Below are 22,334 nucleotides of genomic sequence, written 5' to 3'. Positions count from 1 at the left end.
TGTTTGTTTCACTAAATTATAAAATGCTCTGGTTGAAATTATGACCTTTGTGTTGTTAGCGTCGGTTTCGACCCGGTTATAAAAATAAGATTATAAAGCAATAATTAGAGCCAAAACTGAAACACAGTGACAGCCAGCTCCTCTCCCAATCATGTGAGCTTTAGGGGATTCTCATTTTCCATTGTTTTCTACAGATTTACACAGGCAAAGCCGCGAGTGGCATCCCTGAGAAAAACCAAGGAATACGTGTGGTCCTCGATATGACTACTGGACTGCAGGGTCACAATATCACTTGTGACAATTTCTTTACCAGCTATGACTCAGGCCACCTGATTCTAAAAGAAAGAGGTGTGAGGTCTGCCCAAGCAGTAAGGACAGAAAGACACACGTATTGTGCTTCAACTGCAAGAAATATCTCTGCAAAGAACAGACTAAAAGTGTCACTTTTTGTCACACATGCATCTAAACACACACATACAAGTTCTTGCACACAGAGACTTTTACTCTGATTTAGTTTTTTATTAGTTTTGGAACTAGTAATTGATTTCTATTGGTTTGATTTGCTTGATTGGTTGTTTGTTTGACCTTGCAAATCTTTATTTTGTGTTATGACTTCTTCTGCTTTTTATTTTGTATTTGTATTAAAGTTCTATTGCTGAAAAAAATACTTTTTAACCTTTTTCTTGAAGTAAATATATATGGGTCGAAATTGACCCTAACACCATAAATGTTACTATAGTCAATAATATTAAAATAAAAAAATAAATAAAACAAATATATTTCAGAGATGTGTTCTAATACCCCTCAGTAATAGTCAGGTAACACAACAACCCTTTATTTATTTAAATGATTCTCTTGAGGTTCATTTTACCATTTTTTAAATTGAAATATGGTATACTGACAAAGAAATGGCCCAGAATCCCACACCAAAAATATTAAAACCAATATTTTAATGGATAAGGAAGCCTAACAAGGTAACCAAGAGATGATAGATAATTGTTGTTAGTGTATTTTACAGCTGATTCAAGACACGGGTCAAAACCGACCCGTTAACATAAGAGATGGTAACAGAAAGCTAACACAGGAGGAAGGTTAAGGGTTATATATATATATATATATATGTATGCTTTGGAATTATTATTGTTGCTTTAAATACGAAATGTTCTCACTTTTTCATGTTCTGCACCGAGATTTCACGACATGTTTGGTCACGGGACATTTGGTTAAAGTCCTGGACACCCATAGGTCAACATGTGAAAGACCCCTGAGTTTCGGTCCATATGTGAGGCGTTCATGGAGGCTTTGGCCTGCAGTATTTTAGAGCCTCCACCTTCCCACACCACACTCTCCTCTCTCCACTTGCCGAGCCCCATCGTCTTCCCCGTGCGATGGGTCCGAAGGGAAGCGGCCGTGCATCGCTCGAGTGAAGATTTTATTAAATGTAATTCCTCTCTCTGACTCACCGAAACACTTGCTCTGATTGGTCGCTCGGTCCACGAAGACTTTGGCGGAGATGACGTTGCCGAACGGCAGGAACATTTGCATGAGCTCCGCGTCCCCGAACTCCTGGGGCAGGTGGTAAATAAACAGGTTGCAACCTTCTGGCCCTAAGCGGTGAGAGGAAATAACAACAGGAGGTTAGATGAGGGAGGGAGAGAGAGAGAGAAAAATGACTCAATAAAGCAATCAAAACAATAATCCAATGAACGCAGCGGCCATGTAAACACCACAGACCTGCGGCACAACGATTCAGCGCAGAGTGCAAACACCCGCGTCCTGTTCACGGCGAGAAGTTCACGCATGCGTCGTTATAGACACACTAGATTCCACTTTCTCCGTCTAATTGTGCGCTGGAATTACGTTTGGCAGAACAACCGTCTGAATATGTGTAAAAAGTTTATTTTCAATACATGAGTGTGAATATGATTTGAGATGTTCGTAAGCTCACGGTACAAAAGGCTAAAAAAGGCATGAAAAGAAGATGTATTTCTGTTGTAGGAGTCCAATTATGGAATAATGTTGAGATGGATGTAAGAATGGTGAACTCCTTTTGGGGTTTCAAGGGAATTATTTATAAAACAATTCTTGAGAGTTATAAATGTAATTAAAAACGTATTAATATGGAAGATGTATGTGGTAGTATATATAAATATATTTTGTTTATTGTTGTTTTTTTGTTGTTGTTTTATTTTCTTCTTTATTTTATATAAATGTTCAGATTTATTTTGATTTAAATTTAGGATAGGAATTTATAAGCATTTTTTGCTTCTACCTATACCTTTTCAGTCTTTCTCTTTTGTATATTATATAGGATAATATTGTATTGTATTTGATTTGATTGACTGAATAAAATACACAAACAAACAAACAATATGTGGGGATTCAAAGTGGTGGAAGCAGGAGCTTCAGAAGGTTGCAGCTCGACACGTAAACGGCTGCAGACGAGCGTCGACAGGAGCAGAAGAGATAGAGACGCCCGAGAGTAAGAACAGAGATGAGAGGGAGATAAAGATGGAGAACACAGAGAGAGAGGGGGGGTGGGGGGGAGGCAGAGCATACGCCAAGTTTTTGTCCCAATTACTCGGTGACAGTGGGACTGTCCTCCAATCTCTCCCCATCCCTCCACACTCATCCGCCCAGCTGCCACACATTGTACAGGCCAATCTGGATAAAGGGAGGCGTGAACTGGAGAGAGAGAGAGGGAGAGAGAGAGGGAGAGGGAGAGAGAGAGAGGGAGTTGTGATGGACTCGGGGACAGAGCGCTCGCAGCTGGCTCTCTCTCCTGTCTCGGTGCTCCGGGTGATAGCTTGACGAGATGAGACTGCAGGGTGGTGAGAAGGCTGATAAGAAGGCGGCGGCAAGATAGAGGACGAGCACACACACACACACACACACACACACACGGGTTGTGTTTTTGTTTTGTTCATACAGTTAACGGCTGGACCTCAGTGCTGAGTGTCGGGCTTTGAGGTGTCTTGGGGAAGTCATGCTTTTTAAGAGGAAGTGGTTTGTGTAAAGAAATGTCTCCGACATGGCGGTGTGCCGTCGGAGCTCCACAGTTGTTTCAGAAGTCCTCACAGATGTAACGACAGACGCTTCTTGATGATTGCGTGACACATTTTTTTCCTTTCTCTATGTTTCCGAGTCTGTTGTTTCCGCCCCTGAACTCTCCTGCCTGCTGGTGGCGCTATAAGAGGATCTGAGTATGACATCATACCATCGACTGCACTAGAGAATAATGTGTGTACACCAACCGCCATCTCGTGAGCATATTTATAGATGTTGGTATTTATTGTAATACAGTTGTACTAAGCAAAGGAAATAGTATAATGGATCATTTAAAATTCTACAGCCTTGTTGTTGTTGTTAGTTGTTAGTTATAGCCACAAATAATAATGCAATGGAGACTTTTTACTGGCATACCTTAAGTATTACAAAACAAATCAAGAAAGTCTTGCTGTCAGCCAAAGATAGGCGTATAGACGTGTGTGTGTGTGTGTGTGTGTGTGTGAGATCATATATCCTGTAGTTCTAACCAATGACTTCTTGTGCTTAAATGCAACATTCATTTATTTTTAAATATAGCAGAAAGGGTGGTCCTCACTTCCAATGTGAATTTACTCGGTCCTCAGTCCAATGCCCATACGAGGATGTGTGTGTGTGTGTGTGTGTGTGTGTGAGATCATGAATCCTGTAGTTCTAACCAATGATTCCTTGTGCTTAAATGCAACATTCATTTATTTTTGAATATAGCAGAAAGGGTGGTCCTCACTTCCAATGTGAATTCACTCGGTCCTCAGTCCGATGCCCATACGGGGATGTGTGTGTTTGAGATCATGAATTCTGTAGTTCTAACCAATGATTTAAAATGTTTAAAAGTAAGACTGCTGACAATTAAGCTGCTTAGATGTGAGCGCAAGTTTGTGTCTCTCTATACTTTCTTCATACACACACACACACATACATACACACACTACACACCCACCGCAAACATACACTAACTTTTGTTCTCGGCCATGTCCTCTCACACTTTATTGACATTGAATATTCATGATGTCTCATATGATTGTATGTAGATGAATAATTAAAAACGGACCCAAATGCCATCACACTATATATTTATGTACGCTTTATTACATCTGATGCGGCGGCATAGTAACGCACACTACACCAGGAATGGTAATAAATGATTATGCATGCAGCTAATTAATCCGATGAATATTTATAACCACTTAAACACATTGTAATGGACTGATTAAGCAGTCCAACGCTAGCGAGTTTGAATTAGTGCAGTTTTTTGAATAATGACAGTAACTTTCCATCTCACTGCTAATGTTCTCTTCTCTTTTTAGAAAGGGGGAGCTTTTTTTCTTTTTTGCTCACCTTCTTCCCCCCAAGCCAGCCTTTAAATAAAAAAAGTCACCCGCCCTCCCTCGCTAATTCAAAGTGGCGGCGGCTACGTTAGAATAGAACACGGCAATTATCACCTTTTATCTCGGGGTGGGCGCGCTCGCTCTTACCTTCCCTCTGTTGCTGGGGGATGATGGTTGGTTGCTGGGGGAACGCCTGGCTGATTGGCGCATAGGCGGCTGGGTAGGCTGCTGTTGCAAAAGGGGAGAGAACCACAGTGGAACATTTGTTTCACACATCGCTCTCTCTCTCTCTTTTTCAGAATTTTTTAACGAAAAACTCAAAAAACTCAAATCATTGTTCCATTGTTCCATTTTCAGGGGGGGGGGGGGCTGGGTTTAATTTGTGGCTGCACAAAGAGTGGAGGGTAGTTTAACCCTCATGTCGGGATGGTGTAGGTTCAGAGTGCCACGGAAGAACCCTTCTGGTTCCACAAAGAACCTTTCAAACCAGGGTTCTTTAAAGAACCATTTCCTTAAAGAGTTATTCAAAGAACCTATAAAGGTGTCTTAAAGAACGTTCAATAAATGGTTCTTTAAGGCACCATATATGGTTCCTCAAAGAACCTTTCAAACCAGGGTTCTTTAAAGAACCATTTTCTTAAAGAGTTCTTCAAAGAACCTCTAATGTTGTTTCAAATAAACTCTAAAAAATGGTTCTTTAAGGCACCATTTCTAGTTCCACAAAGAACCTTTCAAACCAGGGTTCTTTAAAGAACCATTTTCTTAAAGAGTTCTTCAAAGAATCTCTTATGTTGTCTCAAAGAACCTTTAAAGGTGTCTCAAAGAACCTTCAACCAAAGGTTCTTTAAGGCACCATTTCTGGTTCCACAAAGAACCTTTCAAACCAGGGTTCTTCAAAGAACCTATAAAGGTGTCTCAAATGAAAAATCGGTTCTTCAGCAGGTGATGGTTCTTCGTAGAACCACAAAGCCTTTTTAAAGACCCATTAAAGAACCCTTATGGTTCTGTGTGTGCGCGGGAGGGACAGGTCACCTGCGTAGTGTTGCACGCCGGCGTATGCCTGCTGGAGAGGGTCGGTCACTGTCGGACTCTGTGCTGCAGAGAGACAAACAAAAACAGAAAAAAACAACAGACATAAATTGGCTTCGCTTTGGAGAAGCGTCGGGGGATGGGGGAGTGTGTGTGTGTGTGTGTGTGTGTGAGGGGGGCAAGATCACACAGGGAGTTGGGAGAAATTTGGGTTGTCATATTTCAGTTCTTCAGGATGCCTGTTCGCCCCAGATGTTTGCATCAAATATTAACGACGTGCCAAACAAACCACTTTGTAGTTCATTACAGTTGCAGCCGTACTTTTGCATAATTCAGCAAAGAGGGAGTGTGTGTGTGTGTCAATTCTTCAGGAATCAGTTCCAGGCAACATCGAGAAGCCGAGGACGAGCTGAGACGTTTCAAATGAGCCGTAATGGACTGATGGATGGACTGATGGATTCATCATGAGATCTGCAGCAGACGCCGTTGATTGACCCTCGAGGCTTAAATACTTCAACTCAGATCAGAAAGAGAAGAAGACGTCATGAGGGTGTGAATTTAAAAAAAGAAAAAGGTTCTCTTGTCTTTGACCAAGAGACATGATTAAATGTGTGGAACTTGCATGAGAAAATATTCAAAAAATCAGAGCGCTATACCTTTATTATTATTATTTTTAAATTTGAATTGATTTAAGCAGGAAAAAACGAATTTATATTAAAAATCTCCCTTACAAGACAAGCTGGAGCACATTAATCAAAGTTTAACAGACAACAACAAATTAAAAAATATTTTTTTTAGCTCACAGCATGAGTTGAACCAAAACTAAGACTCAAGTCATCATATCTCAGTTCACACAGGTGAAAACTATTCAACCCCCATTGCACATTAGGTTTATTGGCAATATATACCAGCAGCTACTCGTGAGTCTCTTTGACTCGAGACGTCACACCTGGCCTGTCCCGTTTCTCGATTGGCTCACCTGGGTACGGGTGGATCCCGTTGGTGTAGATGGCCTCGGAGGTGGGCTGCCCGTTGCTCTGAGGAGGGAGGCCGCCGAACCCGTTGACCCCGATGGGGGCTATGCTGGACACGGCCGTGCACGGGGGGGTGCTGGTGCCTGCAGATGAAACACACGGGTCATTATGGGAACGGCTGCATTGGCTACAAGAGACGTACGCTAGCGTTCAACAGTTTGGGGTCAGGTAGAAACGTCCTTATTTTACAAAGCACTGTTTTTGGCAATGAAGATAAGATTAAATACTCTCTGTACATAGTGAATGTGTAAATGACTATTCTCTGGTGTTTAATGAAGTCTCTACAGAGGTGTGTAGAGGCCCATCTCCAGTATTATAATGGTACATTGTGTTATCGCCTTAGAAGACTAGCGGAGGGGTAGAAAACCCTTTAAACCCTTATTATGTGAGCGCAGCTGAAAACAGTCATGCTGGTGAGAGAAGCTATAAAACTGGCATACCTATGAGCGACATGAAAAACTACATTAATATTTACAATCAAAATCATTATTTATAACCTTATCAATGTCTTGACTATATTTTATATTTATTTTTATCAATAATCTGATGGATAAAAGTGTGAGTTTTCATGGAAAACACCAAATTGTCTGGATGATCCCAAACTTTTGAACGGTAGTGTATATCTACACATGACAACGTATCATATTAATAATAAGAAAGTAAGACAAAAGTAGAGGGTGAAAAAACCTGGAATGTTTTTATGCGAGCGCAGCTGAAAACAGTTGTGCTGGTGAGAGAAGCTCTAAAACTGGCCTTCCTAAATAAAAGTGTGAGTTTTTATGGAAAACACCAAATTGTTTGAGTGACCCCCAACTTTTGAACGGTAGTGTATTTCTACACATGACAACATATATTAATATTAAGAAAGTAAGACAAAAGTAGGGGGTTAGAATACCCTTTAAACCCCTTCTATGTGAGCGCAGCTGAAAACAGTTATAGCTATAAAACTGGCCTTCCTTTGAGCCACAAGATTGAAGAACAAAATTAATACTTCAAAAAACAATGATTATTTATAACCTCGTCAATGTTTTTACGATATTTTCCATATATTTGAAAAATAAAAGTGTGAGTTTTCATGGAAAACACCAAATTGTTCAGGATGACCCCAAACTTTTGAACGGTAATGTATATTCAACATAAAATGATACTTTTAATGACTTTAATGAATTCATGCAATCTCAACATTATTCAACCCCTTCATGACAAGCATCAAGAAGCATTTTATGTTGAATTTGGATAAAACCCTTGTAATATTAGTTTCGTTGAACTACTTAAACAATTCTTGTGTAATTTGTTTATTGCAAACAGCTGAGCAATTGTATATTTTGCCAATAAACCTAATGTGCAATGGGGGTTGAATAGTTTTGATTGAAACTGTATGTTCACCTGTGTGAACTGAGATATGATGACTTGAGTCTTAGTTTTGGTTTTACTCATGCTGTGAGCTAAAAAAAATATTTCTTAATTTTTTATTGCCTGTTAAACTTTGTTTAATGTGCTCCAGCTTGTCTTGTAAGGGAGATTTTTAATATAAATTCATCTTTTCCTGCTTAAATCAATAAAAAATCTATAAAAAATTCAATAATAAAGTTATAATGCTCTGATTCATTTAATATTTTCTCATGCAAGTTCCACACATTTAATCGTGTCTCTTGGTCAAAGACAAGAGAACCTTTTTCTTTTTGAATATTTGAATATTTTCTCATTATAACCTTGTTTGAAAGTATATTTCCTCCACTTGGAGTCCATCACTGAACTTCTGAAGCTACACAACGTAGTGGGGCTCAGAAGAAGAGGTATTCCTAAAGCACTATATTGGATGTGGAGACTCTGAATCCTCTTCTTTCCTCCTTGTGGTGATATTCCAAGTCTCTCCCCTTGTCAGTTGCCCTTTTTGTGCTGATGGATTTTTATTAGTTTTCTAATCCAGGGTGAAGGGCATTTAAGTCATGTAGGATTACGTTTGATAGGCATTACCTGGAATGTGTAGGCCTCGCGGATTACAAATGCCAGGTACAGCGCCGAGCCACTTTATTTAATACATTTGCGATGACCCTGCCTACTTAGTGTCGAGCCATCAAAAGCTCCTCGTGACAAAAAGAGAGTTCAGACCTGAGGTTCCCAGGATTATCTCACACACACATCTTTGCTCTTCTATTGTATAAGCCAAGGACTCTCGCATCGCAAAGTCATCGGATTGGCCGCGTTCCCAGAAAACATGAACACACACACACACACACACACACACCGTCACGGAGACACAGAGGGATGGAGCGAGCGAGGGATAATGAGCCAGAGGAGGAGAGAGAGAGAGAGAGAGCGAGAGCGAGAGACTAACGGCGGCTGCCAATGAGGGTCAAGGAATGCCGTATATATATTTATATAGATATACAGGACTGTCTCAGAAAATTAGAATATTGTGATAAAGTTCTTTATTTTCTGAAATGCAATTAAAAAAACAAAAATGTCATGCATTCTGGATTCATTACAAATCAACTGAAATATTGCAAGCCTTTTATTCTTTTAATATTGCTGATTATGGCTTACAGCTTAAGAAAACTCAAATATCCTATCTCTAAATATTAGAATATCATGAAAAAGTATACTAGTAGGGTATTAAACAAATCACTTGAATCGTCTAATTAACTCGAAACACCTGGAAACACATTTTCAAATGTTTGATTTTGTTTTGCTGTTATAAATCTTTTTTTTTACTTGGTCTGAGGAAATATTCAAATTTTATGAGATAGGATTTTAGAGTTTTCTTAAGCTGTAAGCCATAATCAGCAATATTAAAAGAATAAAAGGCTTGCAATATTTCAGTTGATTTGTAATGAATCCAGAATGCATGACATTTTTGTTTTTTTAATTGCATTACAGAAAATAAAGAACTTCATCACAATATTCTAATTTTCTGAGACAGTCCTGTACATGCATATATTTATACATATATATATATCAGAATCAGAATCAGAATCAGAAACAGTTTTATTGCCAGGAATGTTTACACAAACGAGGAATTTTTTTTGGCGGAAGGTGCAACATTTGGACATGACAAACAACAATCAACACGACAGAAAGACAACAAATAATGTGAAAGTGTTTGGGTGTGTGCTTCAAGTGATGTGTGTTTTAGTTAAAAGTGTATGTTACACGTGGCGTGTGTTTAAGTGTTTAAGTTAAAGTGCATGTTAAAGTGACGTGTGTGGAGGAGGCCTCCAGGAGGGAAGAAGAAGGAGGAGGGAGGAGGAGTGGGAGGAAGAAGGAGGAGGAGGAAGAGGAAGGAGCGGGAAGAAGGAGGAGAGAGGAAGGTGGAAGAAGAGGTGGTAGTCCTGGGGGTGACAGTCAGTCAGTGGGGGACCCGGGCTCCATTGATGAGCCCGACTGCCGACGGGAAAAAACTTTTGGTGTGGCGGGTATGTATGTGTATATATATATATGTATCTATATATATATATATATAGATACATATACATGGATATATACATGATCTGTTTTGTAGGACAAGGTGTATATATCCCTTTCTGCATCCTCGAGACTCCGTGGGCTGCAGGTCAAATGATTGATGGCGTCCTCTGGGTTATCAAGTGGGCGCCCTCCTTCTTCGATGTTTCGCTGATTGACCCACGACATCTCCAGAGGGTTCAGCAGTGAGATCCGGCGTCCCGGGCTCACTCCCTAGATGTCATCACTCATCCGACAGCCCATGTGGAGTCCTTCCTCTTAATCCACAGCCACTGACTTCCCTTTTCAGCAGCCCAGGAAAGGTCTTTGTCTGCTTGCCTGTGGGCCTTCTCCCGCACTCCCATCTCTCGAAGAAGCCTGGATGTTGAGGTGGCTACAAATCCTCTGCAGCCGACTTCAACTGGACAGACCTTTGCTTTCCAGCCTCGTTGATGTGCGTCTGCTGCAACGTCCGCATACCTTATCTTCTTGCGCTCGTCGGCCTCCTCCACCGCACTCTCCCAGGGCACCGTGAGCTCGATGATATAAACTTGCTTGAGTGAGGCCGACCAAAGCACAAGGTCTGGTCGCAGATTTGTTAATACTATTTCTGCTGGAAAGCGGAGCTTCTGGCCTAGGTCTGCCAGCATCTTCCAGTCCCGTGCCCCACTTAGCTGTCCAGTTTCTGGTCTTGAAGTGATGAGAGTGGCCTGGCCCCCGCCCCCCCGGACAAATGTTGTGGCCCGCCTACGAGATGGTGGAGGAAGGGCATTGACGCTCATCCGTCGACTCTCCAGCACTGCCGCAAGACATTGTAGCACCTGGTTGTGCCGCCAGGTGTACCGGCCTTGAGTGAGGCCGGTCTTGCAGCCCACCAGGATGTGCATATATATATATACATACACATACTTACATATATATATATATACATATGTATATATATACATGTATATATATACATACACATACATACATATATATATATATATACATATGTATATATATACATGTATATATATATATACATATGTATATATATACATGAATATATATATACATGTATATATACATGTATATATATATAGATATATATGTATACATTTATATACACATACATATATATATATATATTTATATATATATATATATATACTTACATATATATACATATGTATATATATACATGTATATATATACATGTATATATATATATAGATGTATACATTTATATACACATATATATATGTATTTATATATATATACATATATATATATATACATACACATACATATGTATATATATATATATATACATATGTATATATATACATATATATATCTCCTCCCCATCGTGTGTGCGCTTCGGCCTCCTTTTAGTCCGACGCTGGCGAATGTCGGCTTCGTCCCAGAAAACGGAGGCGGAGCTTTAAAAGGTGCGACACAGAAAGGTTTCCCCCCGATGAGAACATGACCGCCGCTTCTATATGTCTCGCTAATGATGAAAATGTTCCAGGGCGGCGGTGAGAGTTGGAGAGAGAGAGAGAGAGGAAACCCTCCCGCGAGTGTGTGTTTGTGCTCTCGCACCTGTCGGTGGGTTAATGTGTGTGTGTGTGTGTGTGTGTCGTACCTGAGGACGGTGTCATGGGAGTGGCCACCAGGCCGTTGACATTGAACGCTGCCATTTGCTGCATCTGCGCGGCGGCGATGGCCGCCATGGGGTTCAGGTAGGACCCTTGCGTTGCCGCCATCAGGGCCGCTTGCTGTTGCATCATCTGCTGCAGGATTAAAGAGGAGGGAGGGAGGGAGGGAGGGAGGGAGGGAGGGAGGGAGGGAAAGAGGGAGGGAGGGAGGACAGGAAAGAAAGGGTAAAATAGCCTGCAGGACCATGAGCGTGTTTACTCTTCATTCCAGGCCTCGTTCTCTCTAGTGTTCTTCTTCTTGTGGCTCAAAGGAAGGCCGGTTTTATAGCTCCTCCCACCAGCATAACTGTTTTCAGCTGCGCTCACATAAAAAGGTTTTTCAAGGGTTTTCTAATCCTCCACTTTTGTTTTACTTTCTTAATATTAATATTATATGTTGTCATGTGTAGATATACACTACCGTTCACAGGTTTGGGGTCACCCAGACAATTTGGTGTTTTCCATGAAAACTCACTTTTATTTATCAAATGAACTGAAAAATGTTTCTAAAATCTAGTCAAGACATTGATAAGGTTATAAATAATGATTTATATTGTAAATATTAATGTTGTTCTTCTTGTGGCTCAAAGGAAGGCCAGTTTTAGAGCTTCTCTCAGCAGCATAACTGTTTTCAGCTGCGCTCACATAAAAAGGGCGTTGAGGGTTTTCTACCCCTCCGCTAGTCTTCTAAGGCGATATCACAACGTACCATGGAGATGGTGATGGAGATGGGCCTCTACACACCTCTGTAGAGGTTTCATTAAACACCAGAGAATAGTCATTTACACATTAACTATGTAGAGCACAGGTGTCAAACACAAGGCCCGCGGACCGAATCCGGCTTTAAAGACACGTGGTCACTTTTTCTTAAAGGAATTGAAGAACAATATTCCGTGCTTGTATTTTGAAGGTTTTAGATTAAATGGATTCATGTTGTAATATTAGAGACATTTTGTTATGTACAATATTTCTACACTCAAATAATAAAAAAAATCAAATGCAACGAGAGTTATTTAACAACATGTTCGAGGAGTTTATAAAGTGTTTCCGGCCCTTTAAGAGGGCGGCCATGATGCTGATTTGGCCCACGGTGAACATGAGTTTGACAGCCCTGATGAAGAGAGTGTATTTACGATTAATTTAATATTATCGTCATTTTGCTTTTCATTGAACAATAAAGACATTCCTACGTGACCCCGATCTTTTGAACGGAGGTGTATTAATATCGCTCTGTGAGCGGAGAGGTTCTCACCTGTCGGGTGAGCTGTTAGCTACCGTGTGAGTGCAACACCTCACAGCGCTCCTCACTCAGGCTGTGACTCTCATGTGTGAATACCAAATAGGGATTGGGGTTGGGCTGTCAGCGATAGGGGGGGGGGGGGGGGCAGGTGTGTGGGTTGTTGGAATGAATTGCACCTCTGATTGAGAGTAAGAAGAAGATGAAGAATTAAAGCGGCTAAGCTTTGGTGGGTTGCCGGTTAAAAATCCACGGACCGGGTGATAAAATGTGGGGGAAGTGGATGAGGAAGTAATGTAGGAATGGTGAACTAAGTTTGGATTTTCAAGGGAATTATTTATAAAACAATTCTTGAGTTATAAATGTGATTGAAATGAATTTATATGGAAGATGTACTGTATGTATGTGTGTATATGTGTATATGAATACATATATATATGTCTATGTATATGTGTATATATATATATGTATGTGTATATTTATATATATATATATATATATACTGTTTTTTATTTTCTTTGTTATTTTTCTTTATTTTATATTAATTTTCTGATTTATTTTTTATTAATTTACGATAGGAATATATGATAATTTTTTGCTTCTACCTATACCTTTTCAGTCTTTCTGTTTTTTATATTATACAGAATAATATTGTTTTGTATTTCATTGACTGAATGAAATACACAACCACAAAATACACAACCAAGAAAGGGACGCTCACAAGTAAAAACAACAGTCGGTAGATAAGTGTGCGTGATGATAAGCAGCTTCAGATGAAGGGATGAAAAGACACAAAAATACTGCACACAGACATTCAATAGCGTGAATCAGCCGTCGCTGGGAGTGTCACATGCCGACGGGGGAGGAACCATCCATTCAAAGCTCAAAACACAACATTTTTTTCTGTATTTTTGTCTTTTTTGTTAAGCTCACCGTCTCCTCCCCCGCCGGGCTGAGACTTACAGCGTGAGAGTAGGCGCCGTAGGCCCCGAACTGGATGGTCATGGGACTGAAGATGCCGAGCTGGCCCGCCATCTGGTGCATCCTGCGCAGGGTCCTCTCCTTATCGGTGTCGGCGAATTTGACCACCAGGCTGGACGACGCCCCCTAGAGGGGGGAGACGCACATTTCTGTTTTTGAGAAGGTGAGTGAAATGTTAAGTGTTTTTTTCTTTTATTTCTACATTTAAATGGTTTCGTGGATTTAATAGCGTCCTGATTTTCCGTGGCTCGGTGGAGATTTGATCAAACGCAAATAAACATAGAACAGACCGACGGATTAAAAGATTAACAGAATGGAGATTCACAATGTTTATCAGGCTGTTAAAGTCCCGACAAAAGGAGGAGAACTCGTACGAACTTCTGCAAGGTCGCTCTCAATCGTGACGAGCTCGTGTTTGCTAGCCGCGACTGTCTTGTGCACATAAATACTTATTCACTGGGATATAAAACCAACAGCAGCAGCAGCTTGGAAACGCTCGTATGGATTCCATAACGCTGAAGGCTAACTTAAAGTGAAAATACTGATCCCATCCATCCCGATGTCACCGACTGACTGACGCGATCCATACGCCTGACAAGTCGACCGCCGCGGCTGGTTGGTGATGCTTCAACTGGAAGACGTTGAGCAGCATCAGTCTGACCCATCGCCTAAATATAGAGCGTTTAGGAACATCCGCCACGTTAGCAACTTTAGCATCTTTAGCCTCGATGGAGATCTCCCAATGCGCGAGTTTCTTTCGGGGAAAATGGCCGACAGCAAGATGCGAGAACCCAAAATACAAAAACTATTTATTTTTACAATCAAACACTTGAAATGATGAAGGCACTTTCAAATGACACGGTCGTACAAAATGTAAATATAGAGCGTTTAGGAAGATCCGCTACGTTAGCATCTTTAGCCTCGATGGCGATCTCCCAAAGCGTGCGTTTCCTTCCGGAAAATGGCCGACAACAAGGTGCATGAACCCAAAATACAGATTGTAGAGCTGTTCTTTATATCGATGCATCGGGATACTTTTATTTCGAAGGTGAGTGACATCACAGTGACATCACCACAGCAGCAGCATCCGCTACGTTAGCATCTTTAGCCTCGATGGCGATCTCCCAAAGCGTGTGTTTCCCTCGGGGGAAAATGGCCGACAACAAGGTGCAAGAACCCAAAATACAAAAGATGTAGAGCTGATCTTTATATCGATGCATCGGGATACTTTTATTTCGAAGGTGAGTGACATCACAGCGACGAGCATGTGGTGAGTTTCTGACGTCCGAGCCATCGAGACCCATAATTACTTAAAAAACGGAGATGCACTTCTCATGCAAATGTCGGCTTCAAATGGAAGAGACTACCCAGTGATTTTAGCTTCTTTTTTTGGTGGAACTTTCCAACTCCTTTGTGAAGTGTGATCCCACAGGAGTCCCACTCACCCCCCCCCCCCCCCTCTAGTGGTGGAGCTCAACTGCAGACAGTGCCAGGTAATTAGGTCTGACAAAAGGCCTTTCGGCGTGTGGAGGGCAAAGTATCGACTCGCGGCACATATAGTTCCGTATTGATGTCCGTGATCCCGAGTTTGCATCCAATTACATTTTTTTGTTTTTTGTTGAGAGACTCGGAACCGGAGTCAGTTCCTCGTGTGACATCCAGGCGTGGAGGAGGAGGAGGAGGAGGAGGAGGAGGAGGGCGTCTCCGTGTGATGGAAGAGACGGAGAGCTAGAGGACGGGAGCGCGGAGGCTGCCACGGGGAAGAGAAAGCAGCCGCAGACGCTGTCAAGAGGACCAGGAGTTCTATTTAATTACAGGCAATGCATGCTGGGAAAGAGCACGCCGGCACCACCAGGACAGAAGGACGCAGGCAGCCAGGGGGCAGTCGGGATATGATTAGTACGATCATAAAAGCAAAGACACGGGGAGAAGAAAAGGACTCCGTGATCAGAACTCGGGATTCATCTTTCACGAAATGCCTCATCCTGACAGGGTCGGGACAAATTCAGGCTTTCATTTGAGATTTCCATATTTTATCCCGTTGTGGATTGTGAAAATGTGAGTGCAGAGGACACAGTGACAGAGAGGAGGGAGACTGGGGGGACCACGTTTGAGTGATGCATCTTTTGCTTTTCTTCTTTTGTACATTTATATTGATAAAGCCGGACCGCTCGAGAGCTTTATTAATAAAGCCAAAATATCCAGAAAGAAAACCAACAAACATATATGCCATATATGCACAGTAAGAGTGTGTATACGCCTGTGTGTGTGTGTGAGTGTGTGTGTACACATTCCCAGTCTCACTGTTTATGGGACAGGGATGTCTATAAGTCTCTTAGGTCAACTCCTTATTATCAGGCTGCTCTATAAGTTTCTTAGGTCCCTCCAGTTGATCCAGAATGCTGCAGCTCGTGTTCTCACTAAAACTAAGAACAGAGATCACATCACTCCTGCACTAGCTGCTCTGCACTGGCTCCCCGTAAAATCAAGAATCACTTTTAAAATTATTCTCTTAATGTACAAAGCCTTGATTGGTGATGCACCATCATATCTTAAGGAGCTTGTAGTACCATATTGCCCCACTAGAGAGCTGCGCTCACTAAATGCGGGACTACTTGTAGTTCCTAGAGTCTTAAAAAGTAGAATGGGAGCCAGAGCCTTTAGTTATCAAGCTCCTCTTCTATGGAACCAGCTTCCACCTTTAGTCCTGGAGGCAGACACAGTCACCTCGTTTAAGAGTAGACTTAAGACCTTCCTCTTTGACAGAGCTTATAGTTAGGGCTGAATCAGGTTCACCTGGTCCAGCCCCTTGATATGCTGCTATAGGCTTATAGCTGCCGGGGGACGTTTAGGATGCACTGAGTACCTATCTCCTCTTTTTTCTCCTTAGGGATGAATTTTCATCTCTCCATCACACGTTACTAACTCTGCTTTCTCCCCGGAGTCCTTTTGACTTCACGTCTCATGGGGTCATCGGACCCTATGAGACGGCATAGATCCTATCTGCCTGATGGATCATCGAGGTCTGGGTCGTGGAATTCCTGCTACCGACTACGCCACTGTCCTGTTGAGACTCCGCTCACTCCTCCTCCCCACCGCCATCTGCCTGATGGATCGTGGAGGTCTCCATCGTGGAATATGCCTACTATGAACTATTCATACACTCTGTCACATTCATTGAATGTATTTAAACTCTAAATCTGTCCTTCTGGTCACATGACATCTATTGCATCTGTCCATCCTGGAGAGGGATCCTCCTCTGTTCTCTCCTGAAGGTTTCTTCCCTTTTTCCCCCCTGAAGGGTTATCTGGGAGTTTTTCCTGGTCCGATGTGAGGTTTTGAGGCAGGGATGTCTATGTGTACAGATTGTAAAGCACTCTGAGACAAATTTGTAATTTTTGAAAATGGGCTAAACAAATACAACTGAATTGAATTATTGTCCTGAACTTTATTGTATTTCCTACAAAAAGTGTGTCTTATTTTGGGAAGCGCTTCATGAAACTTTAATCGGGACGCCACGCCACCCAGAGGGCGCTTTGGTGGGCTCGGGCTTTGTGCTTCGATTATGCTACGTTCACGGCAAAAGTGAGTAGATCCCAAAAAGTCAATGTACGGACGCGAATGATGTGATTTGCACGGTGTGAACAATTTCGCCCGACGCCGGGTTGCGAGAGCCAATCGCCGTTGAGCTGCTACGCTTGGTGAATCTAACTGCTCTAGTGGAGCTGGAAGAGACATTCAGACGTAGAGGTGACAGTCACCGAGCTGTGTGAGCCTACGGGTGATGTCATATATAAATATATATATATTATATATTAATATATATATTTATAAATATATATATACATTATAATATATTTTAATATATATATACATATATATAAATAAATATTAATATATATATATATACAGGACTGTCTCAGAAAATTAGAATATTGTGATAAAGTTCTTTATTTTCTGTAATGCAATTAAAAAAACAAAAATGTCATGCATTCTGGATTCATTACAAATCAACTGAAATATTGCAAGCCTTTTATTCTTTTAATATTGCTGATTATGGCTTACAGCTTAAGAAAACTCTAAAATCCTATCTCATAAAATTTTAATATTTCCTCAGACCAAGTAAAAAAAAAGATTTATAACAGCTGAGTGTTTGTCAAGGCTCAGGAAACCCTTGCAGGTGTTTCGAGTTAATTAGACAATTCAAGTGATTTGTTTAATACCCTACTAGTATACTTTTCATGATATTCTAATATTTAGAGATAGGATATTTGAGTTTTCTTAAGCTGTAAACCATAATCAGCAATAAATCAGAATAAAAGGCTTGCAATATTTCAGTTGATTTGTAATGAATCCAGAATGCATGACATTTTTGTTTTTTTAATTGCATTACAGAAAATAAAGAACTTTATCACAATATTCTAATTTTCTGAGACAGTCCTGTACATATATATATATATAAATATATATTAACATATATATATATATTAATATATATATTAACATATATATATATTAATATATATATATATATAATTTATATATATTAATGTTATGAACCCGAACATGACGGCGTTACTAGTGGTTAGTTCTTCACGGTGGGTGAAGGGGATGATAATTGTTTCCACGGAGTAAAGCCACAGAGATAAGCCCCGCCCCCTCTAAGCCCCGCCCCCTCTAAGGCGCGACTGAAGCGAACCCACGCCAGTAAAGCGTTGTGAACATGCGTTCGTCACGCTGCAGGAAAACCTCACGGGATATCGAGTCATATGAATCCTGCAGAAATGAGTTGTTGTTGTTGTCTACATTACCCCCCCCCCCCTCCAACCCCTCCCCCACCCATCATCTGTTTTTGTTATCTATTATTTTAACTCGTCCGGAGGCTATTGTCGTAATTCGGCTTTCTTTTCCAGAAGAACTCGTGCGGAGAGAGCGCCCAACAAAAAGAGAGAGAGAGAGAGAAGGAGAGAGAGAGAGAAGGAGAGATTGAGAGAGGCTATTGGGAATGCGAGGGGTGTCGGCGTGGCCCCCGGGGCCTCAGATGGAGCCTGCGCCTCCTCCTCCCTCCGGCCAGAGGAGGAGGCGCATCTGGTGCTCCTCCCTCGACACCATTTCAATCAACTGAATCAATACTTCCTGTTAGCGGAAAACGTTTGTTTTCTTTTTTCCGCCCGTTTTCTAATTTCATTTCATCCCACCTCTCTGACCCTCCGTCTCCTCCTTCTTCTTCTTCTTTCTCTTCTTCTTCTTCTTCTTCTCCTTCTTCTTCTTCCTTCTCCTCTTCCTCCTCCCACTATTTCTTCTCCTCTACCTCCTCCTCCCCATCTACCTCCTTCTCTCATGCTCCTTCTCCACCTCCTCCTCTTCTTCCTCCTTCTTTTCTTCTTCATCCTCCTCCCACTCCTCCTCCCGCGGGGCGACGGGGCGCCGTCACTTCTGACGGCGACGACCAAGGAATTTGTCACAGGTTCAAAAACTAATCAAATCGTCTTTGAACAGAAACACTCGACTCCAGAAGGTCTCACATATTTCATTTTGCATATCGGGCCGACACAAAGTGTGTAGCCGGGAAAACACACACCGGTAATTGAGGGATTAGAGCTCAACTGCTCCAGTGAAATGGTTTCATGCTTCTTCTTCTTCTGTTATTATACAAACACACTGGTGTTAAGTGTCTACAGGTAAACACACACACACACACATGCTCCACGGGGGCTTAACGCGGTGCAATCAACAACACGCACACACACACACACACACACTGACGGGAAAACTGTCATTATGAAGGTGACAACAATAAGTCTTTCTTCAGCGACTTCAGAAATTCTATAGACTCAAAAGAAAAGAAAAAAAGAAGTGTTAATTGAGAATTTGTTCGAAATTAATTGAATACGCCTTCACACGTTTTGTTTGGTAATTGGATGCCCCTCCCCCCTCCCCCTCCCCTCCCCCCACGGGCTTCATACACGACCGTGTGAACCTCGCTACAGCCCCGTTAGCCTCACGGAGACGGCCGGCCCTCATTAACGCCGCCGCCCGGGTCGGGTCCAAAGACGACACCGGGGAACAATACTGTCGTCCAATACAAGAACGGGCTTTTATCCACTCGCTCTGTACAGGGCAACAGTTTCCACGACGACATGTGGAGGAGCGAAAACACACCAGATAACCTCCCTGTAGCACGTTAGCCGGAAGCTTCACGCCGCCTAGAGTCACGTGGCGTGTGGTGACCGCAGTGGCGGGCCGTGGGCCTGGGGCCTGGGCCTTCAGTGAAGTCCTACACAGTCCCACCCGAATTAATCCACCTCTTATTACTATCATTATGATGCAATGGCTCTAGACCAGGGCTGCTCAATACGTCGATCGCGACCTACCGGTCGATCGCGGCGTAGTATTGGTAGATCGCATGACATAAAAAAGAATTGGCCCGCCCCCGTCATTTTCTCTATAGCACGTCTTTGTTCATTTATTAAACTAAACAGCCGTCTGATGTTGATCGTATCTACACAACAGCATGTCATTTCTCTCGGCTCTCCGTCTCGCGCGCTGCAGAATGCGCGCATCGGGACGGAGAAAAAGAAGGAAAAAAGTCCTCCTTACGATGGTCTAACTTTTCTTGAAAAGTTCGTCTTGAGAAAGGCGTTAAAAGTATATGCTCGACCAAATCGACATCTTCTCCTCCTTCCGCCATTGTGGGTTGAAAAAACAGCTTTGTCGTCCGCGAATTAATTCCTTTATCAAATTCAGTTTCCTAGTTCTGAGGTTCTGCATTTACCTGCCCATAGGCCCCGCCTCTCAATATTGGTATTCCAATCAAAAGACGTGCACGCCCTCCGCCTGCTAGCTGCTCCTGTGCCGGTTCCGGGGCCTTCTAGAAGGCCTAGAGGAGCCAACTCTAAAGCTGATTGGTTGACACAACATTGTCATTCCCATTCACTTGAAGCTACCAGCGCCCGCAATGTTGATTCTGAAGGCCTAAGGGCAGATGTTAGCCCCCTGGCAACACACGATGGCTGAATATGATTGGATAAAAGATCTAACATAAAGACCAGCCCTCCAAATCTCAACCTGGCGCTGGCAGCAGCGCAACCAAGAGGAACGCTATGAAATTAAGAGAATAACTCTTATTCTGGGAAATAATTGAATACATATTTGTGGGGAAATATATTTAGAAAAAAATATATATTCTGATGATGTTTAGGCCAGCAGAGAAGGCCTTGCTGGCCCTGACGGCCCGCCACTGAGTGACCGGCGTGTGGTGACCGGCGTGTGGTGACCGGCGTGTGGTGACCGGCGTGTGATGACCGGCGTGTGGTGACCGGCGTGTGATGACCGGCGTGTGGTGACCGGCGTGTGGTGACCGGCGTGTGATGACCGGCGTGTGGTGACCGGCGTGTGGTGACCGGCGTGTGATGACCGGCGTGTGGTGACCGGCGTGTGGTGACCGGCGTGTGGTGACCGGCGTGTGATGACCGGCGTGTGGTGACCGGCGTGTGGTGACGCGTGTGACGGCGTGTGGTGACGGCGTGTGGTGACGGCATGTGATGACGGCGTGTGATGACCGGCGTGTGATGACGGCGTGTGGTGACGGCGTGTGGTGACGGCGTGTGGTGACCGGCGTGTGGTGACCGGCGTGTGATGACCGGCGTGTGATGACCGGCGTGTGATGACCGGCGTGTGGTGACCGGCGTGTGGTGACCGGCGTGTGGTGACCGGCGTGTGGTGACCGGCGTGTGGTGACCGGCGTGTGATGACCGGCGTGTGGTGACCGGCGTGTGGTGACCGGCGTGTGATGACCGGCGTGTGGTGACCGGCGTGTGGTGACGGCGTGTGATGACGGCGTGTGGTGACGGCGTGTGGTGACGGCGTGTGGTGACGGCGTGTGATGACGGCGGTGGTGACGGCGTGTGGTGACCGGCGTGTGATGACCGGGCGTGGTGACGGCGTGTGGTGACCGGCGTGTGGTGACCGGCGTGTGATGACCGGCGTGTGGTGACCGGCGTGTGGTGACCGGCGTGTGGTGACCGGCGTTTGATGACCGGCGTGTGGTGACCGGCGTGTGATGACCGGCGTGTGGTGACCGGCGTGTGGTGACCGGCGTGTGGTGACCGGCGTGTGGTGACCGGCGTGTGATGACCGGCGTGTGATGACCGGCGTTTGATGACCGGCGTGTGGTGACCGGCGTGTGGTGACCGGCGTTTGATGACCGGCGTGTGGTGACCGGCGTGTGATGACCGGCGTGTGGTGACCGGCGTGTGATGACCGGCGTGTGATGACCGGCGTTTGATGACCGGCGTGTGGTGACCGGCGTGTGGTGACCGGCGTGTGGTGACCGGCGTGTGGTGACCGGCGTTTGATGACCGGCGTGTGGTGACCGGCGTTTGATGACCGGCGTGTGGTGACCGGCGTGTGATGACCGGCGTGTGATGACCGGCGTGTGGTGACCGGCGTGTGGTGACCGGCGTGTGGTGACCGGCGTGTGGTGACCGGCGTGTGGTGACCGGCGTGTGGTGACGGCGTGGTGACGGCGTTGATGACGGCGTGTGGTGACGGCGTG

The 22,334-nt window shown here is 43.5% G+C and overlaps 1 protein-coding gene across 1 annotated transcript in view; it reads right to left on the bottom strand.

Annotated features, from left to right (window-relative positions):
- celf6 (CUGBP Elav-like family member 6) overlaps nucleotides 1-22,334 on the bottom strand; it is a 218,465-nt gene that overhangs the window by 15,533 nt on the left and 180,598 nt on the right. The window contains exons 6-11 of the mRNA XM_056412358.1: nucleotides 13,760-13,903; nucleotides 11,508-11,652; nucleotides 6,382-6,519; nucleotides 5,406-5,468; nucleotides 4,521-4,601; nucleotides 1,464-1,607 (exon numbers count right to left, since the gene is read on the bottom strand). Coding sequence (XP_056268333.1) covers nucleotides 1,464-1,607; nucleotides 4,521-4,601; nucleotides 5,406-5,468; nucleotides 6,382-6,519; nucleotides 11,508-11,652; nucleotides 13,760-13,903 — 715 coding nt within the window. The remainder of the gene's footprint in view (nucleotides 1-1,463; nucleotides 1,608-4,520; nucleotides 4,602-5,405; nucleotides 5,469-6,381; nucleotides 6,520-11,507; nucleotides 11,653-13,759; nucleotides 13,904-22,334) is intronic.

The sequence above is a fragment of the Pseudoliparis swirei genome, chromosome 4 (genome assembly GCF_029220125.1).
Source record: "Pseudoliparis swirei isolate HS2019 ecotype Mariana Trench chromosome 4, NWPU_hadal_v1, whole genome shotgun sequence".
Classification (NCBI taxonomy): Eukaryota; Metazoa; Chordata; class Actinopteri; order Perciformes; family Liparidae; genus Pseudoliparis; species Pseudoliparis swirei.
The sequence above is the reverse complement of the archived record's forward strand: the minus strand, read 5'-3'. Positions and strand labels throughout refer to the sequence as shown.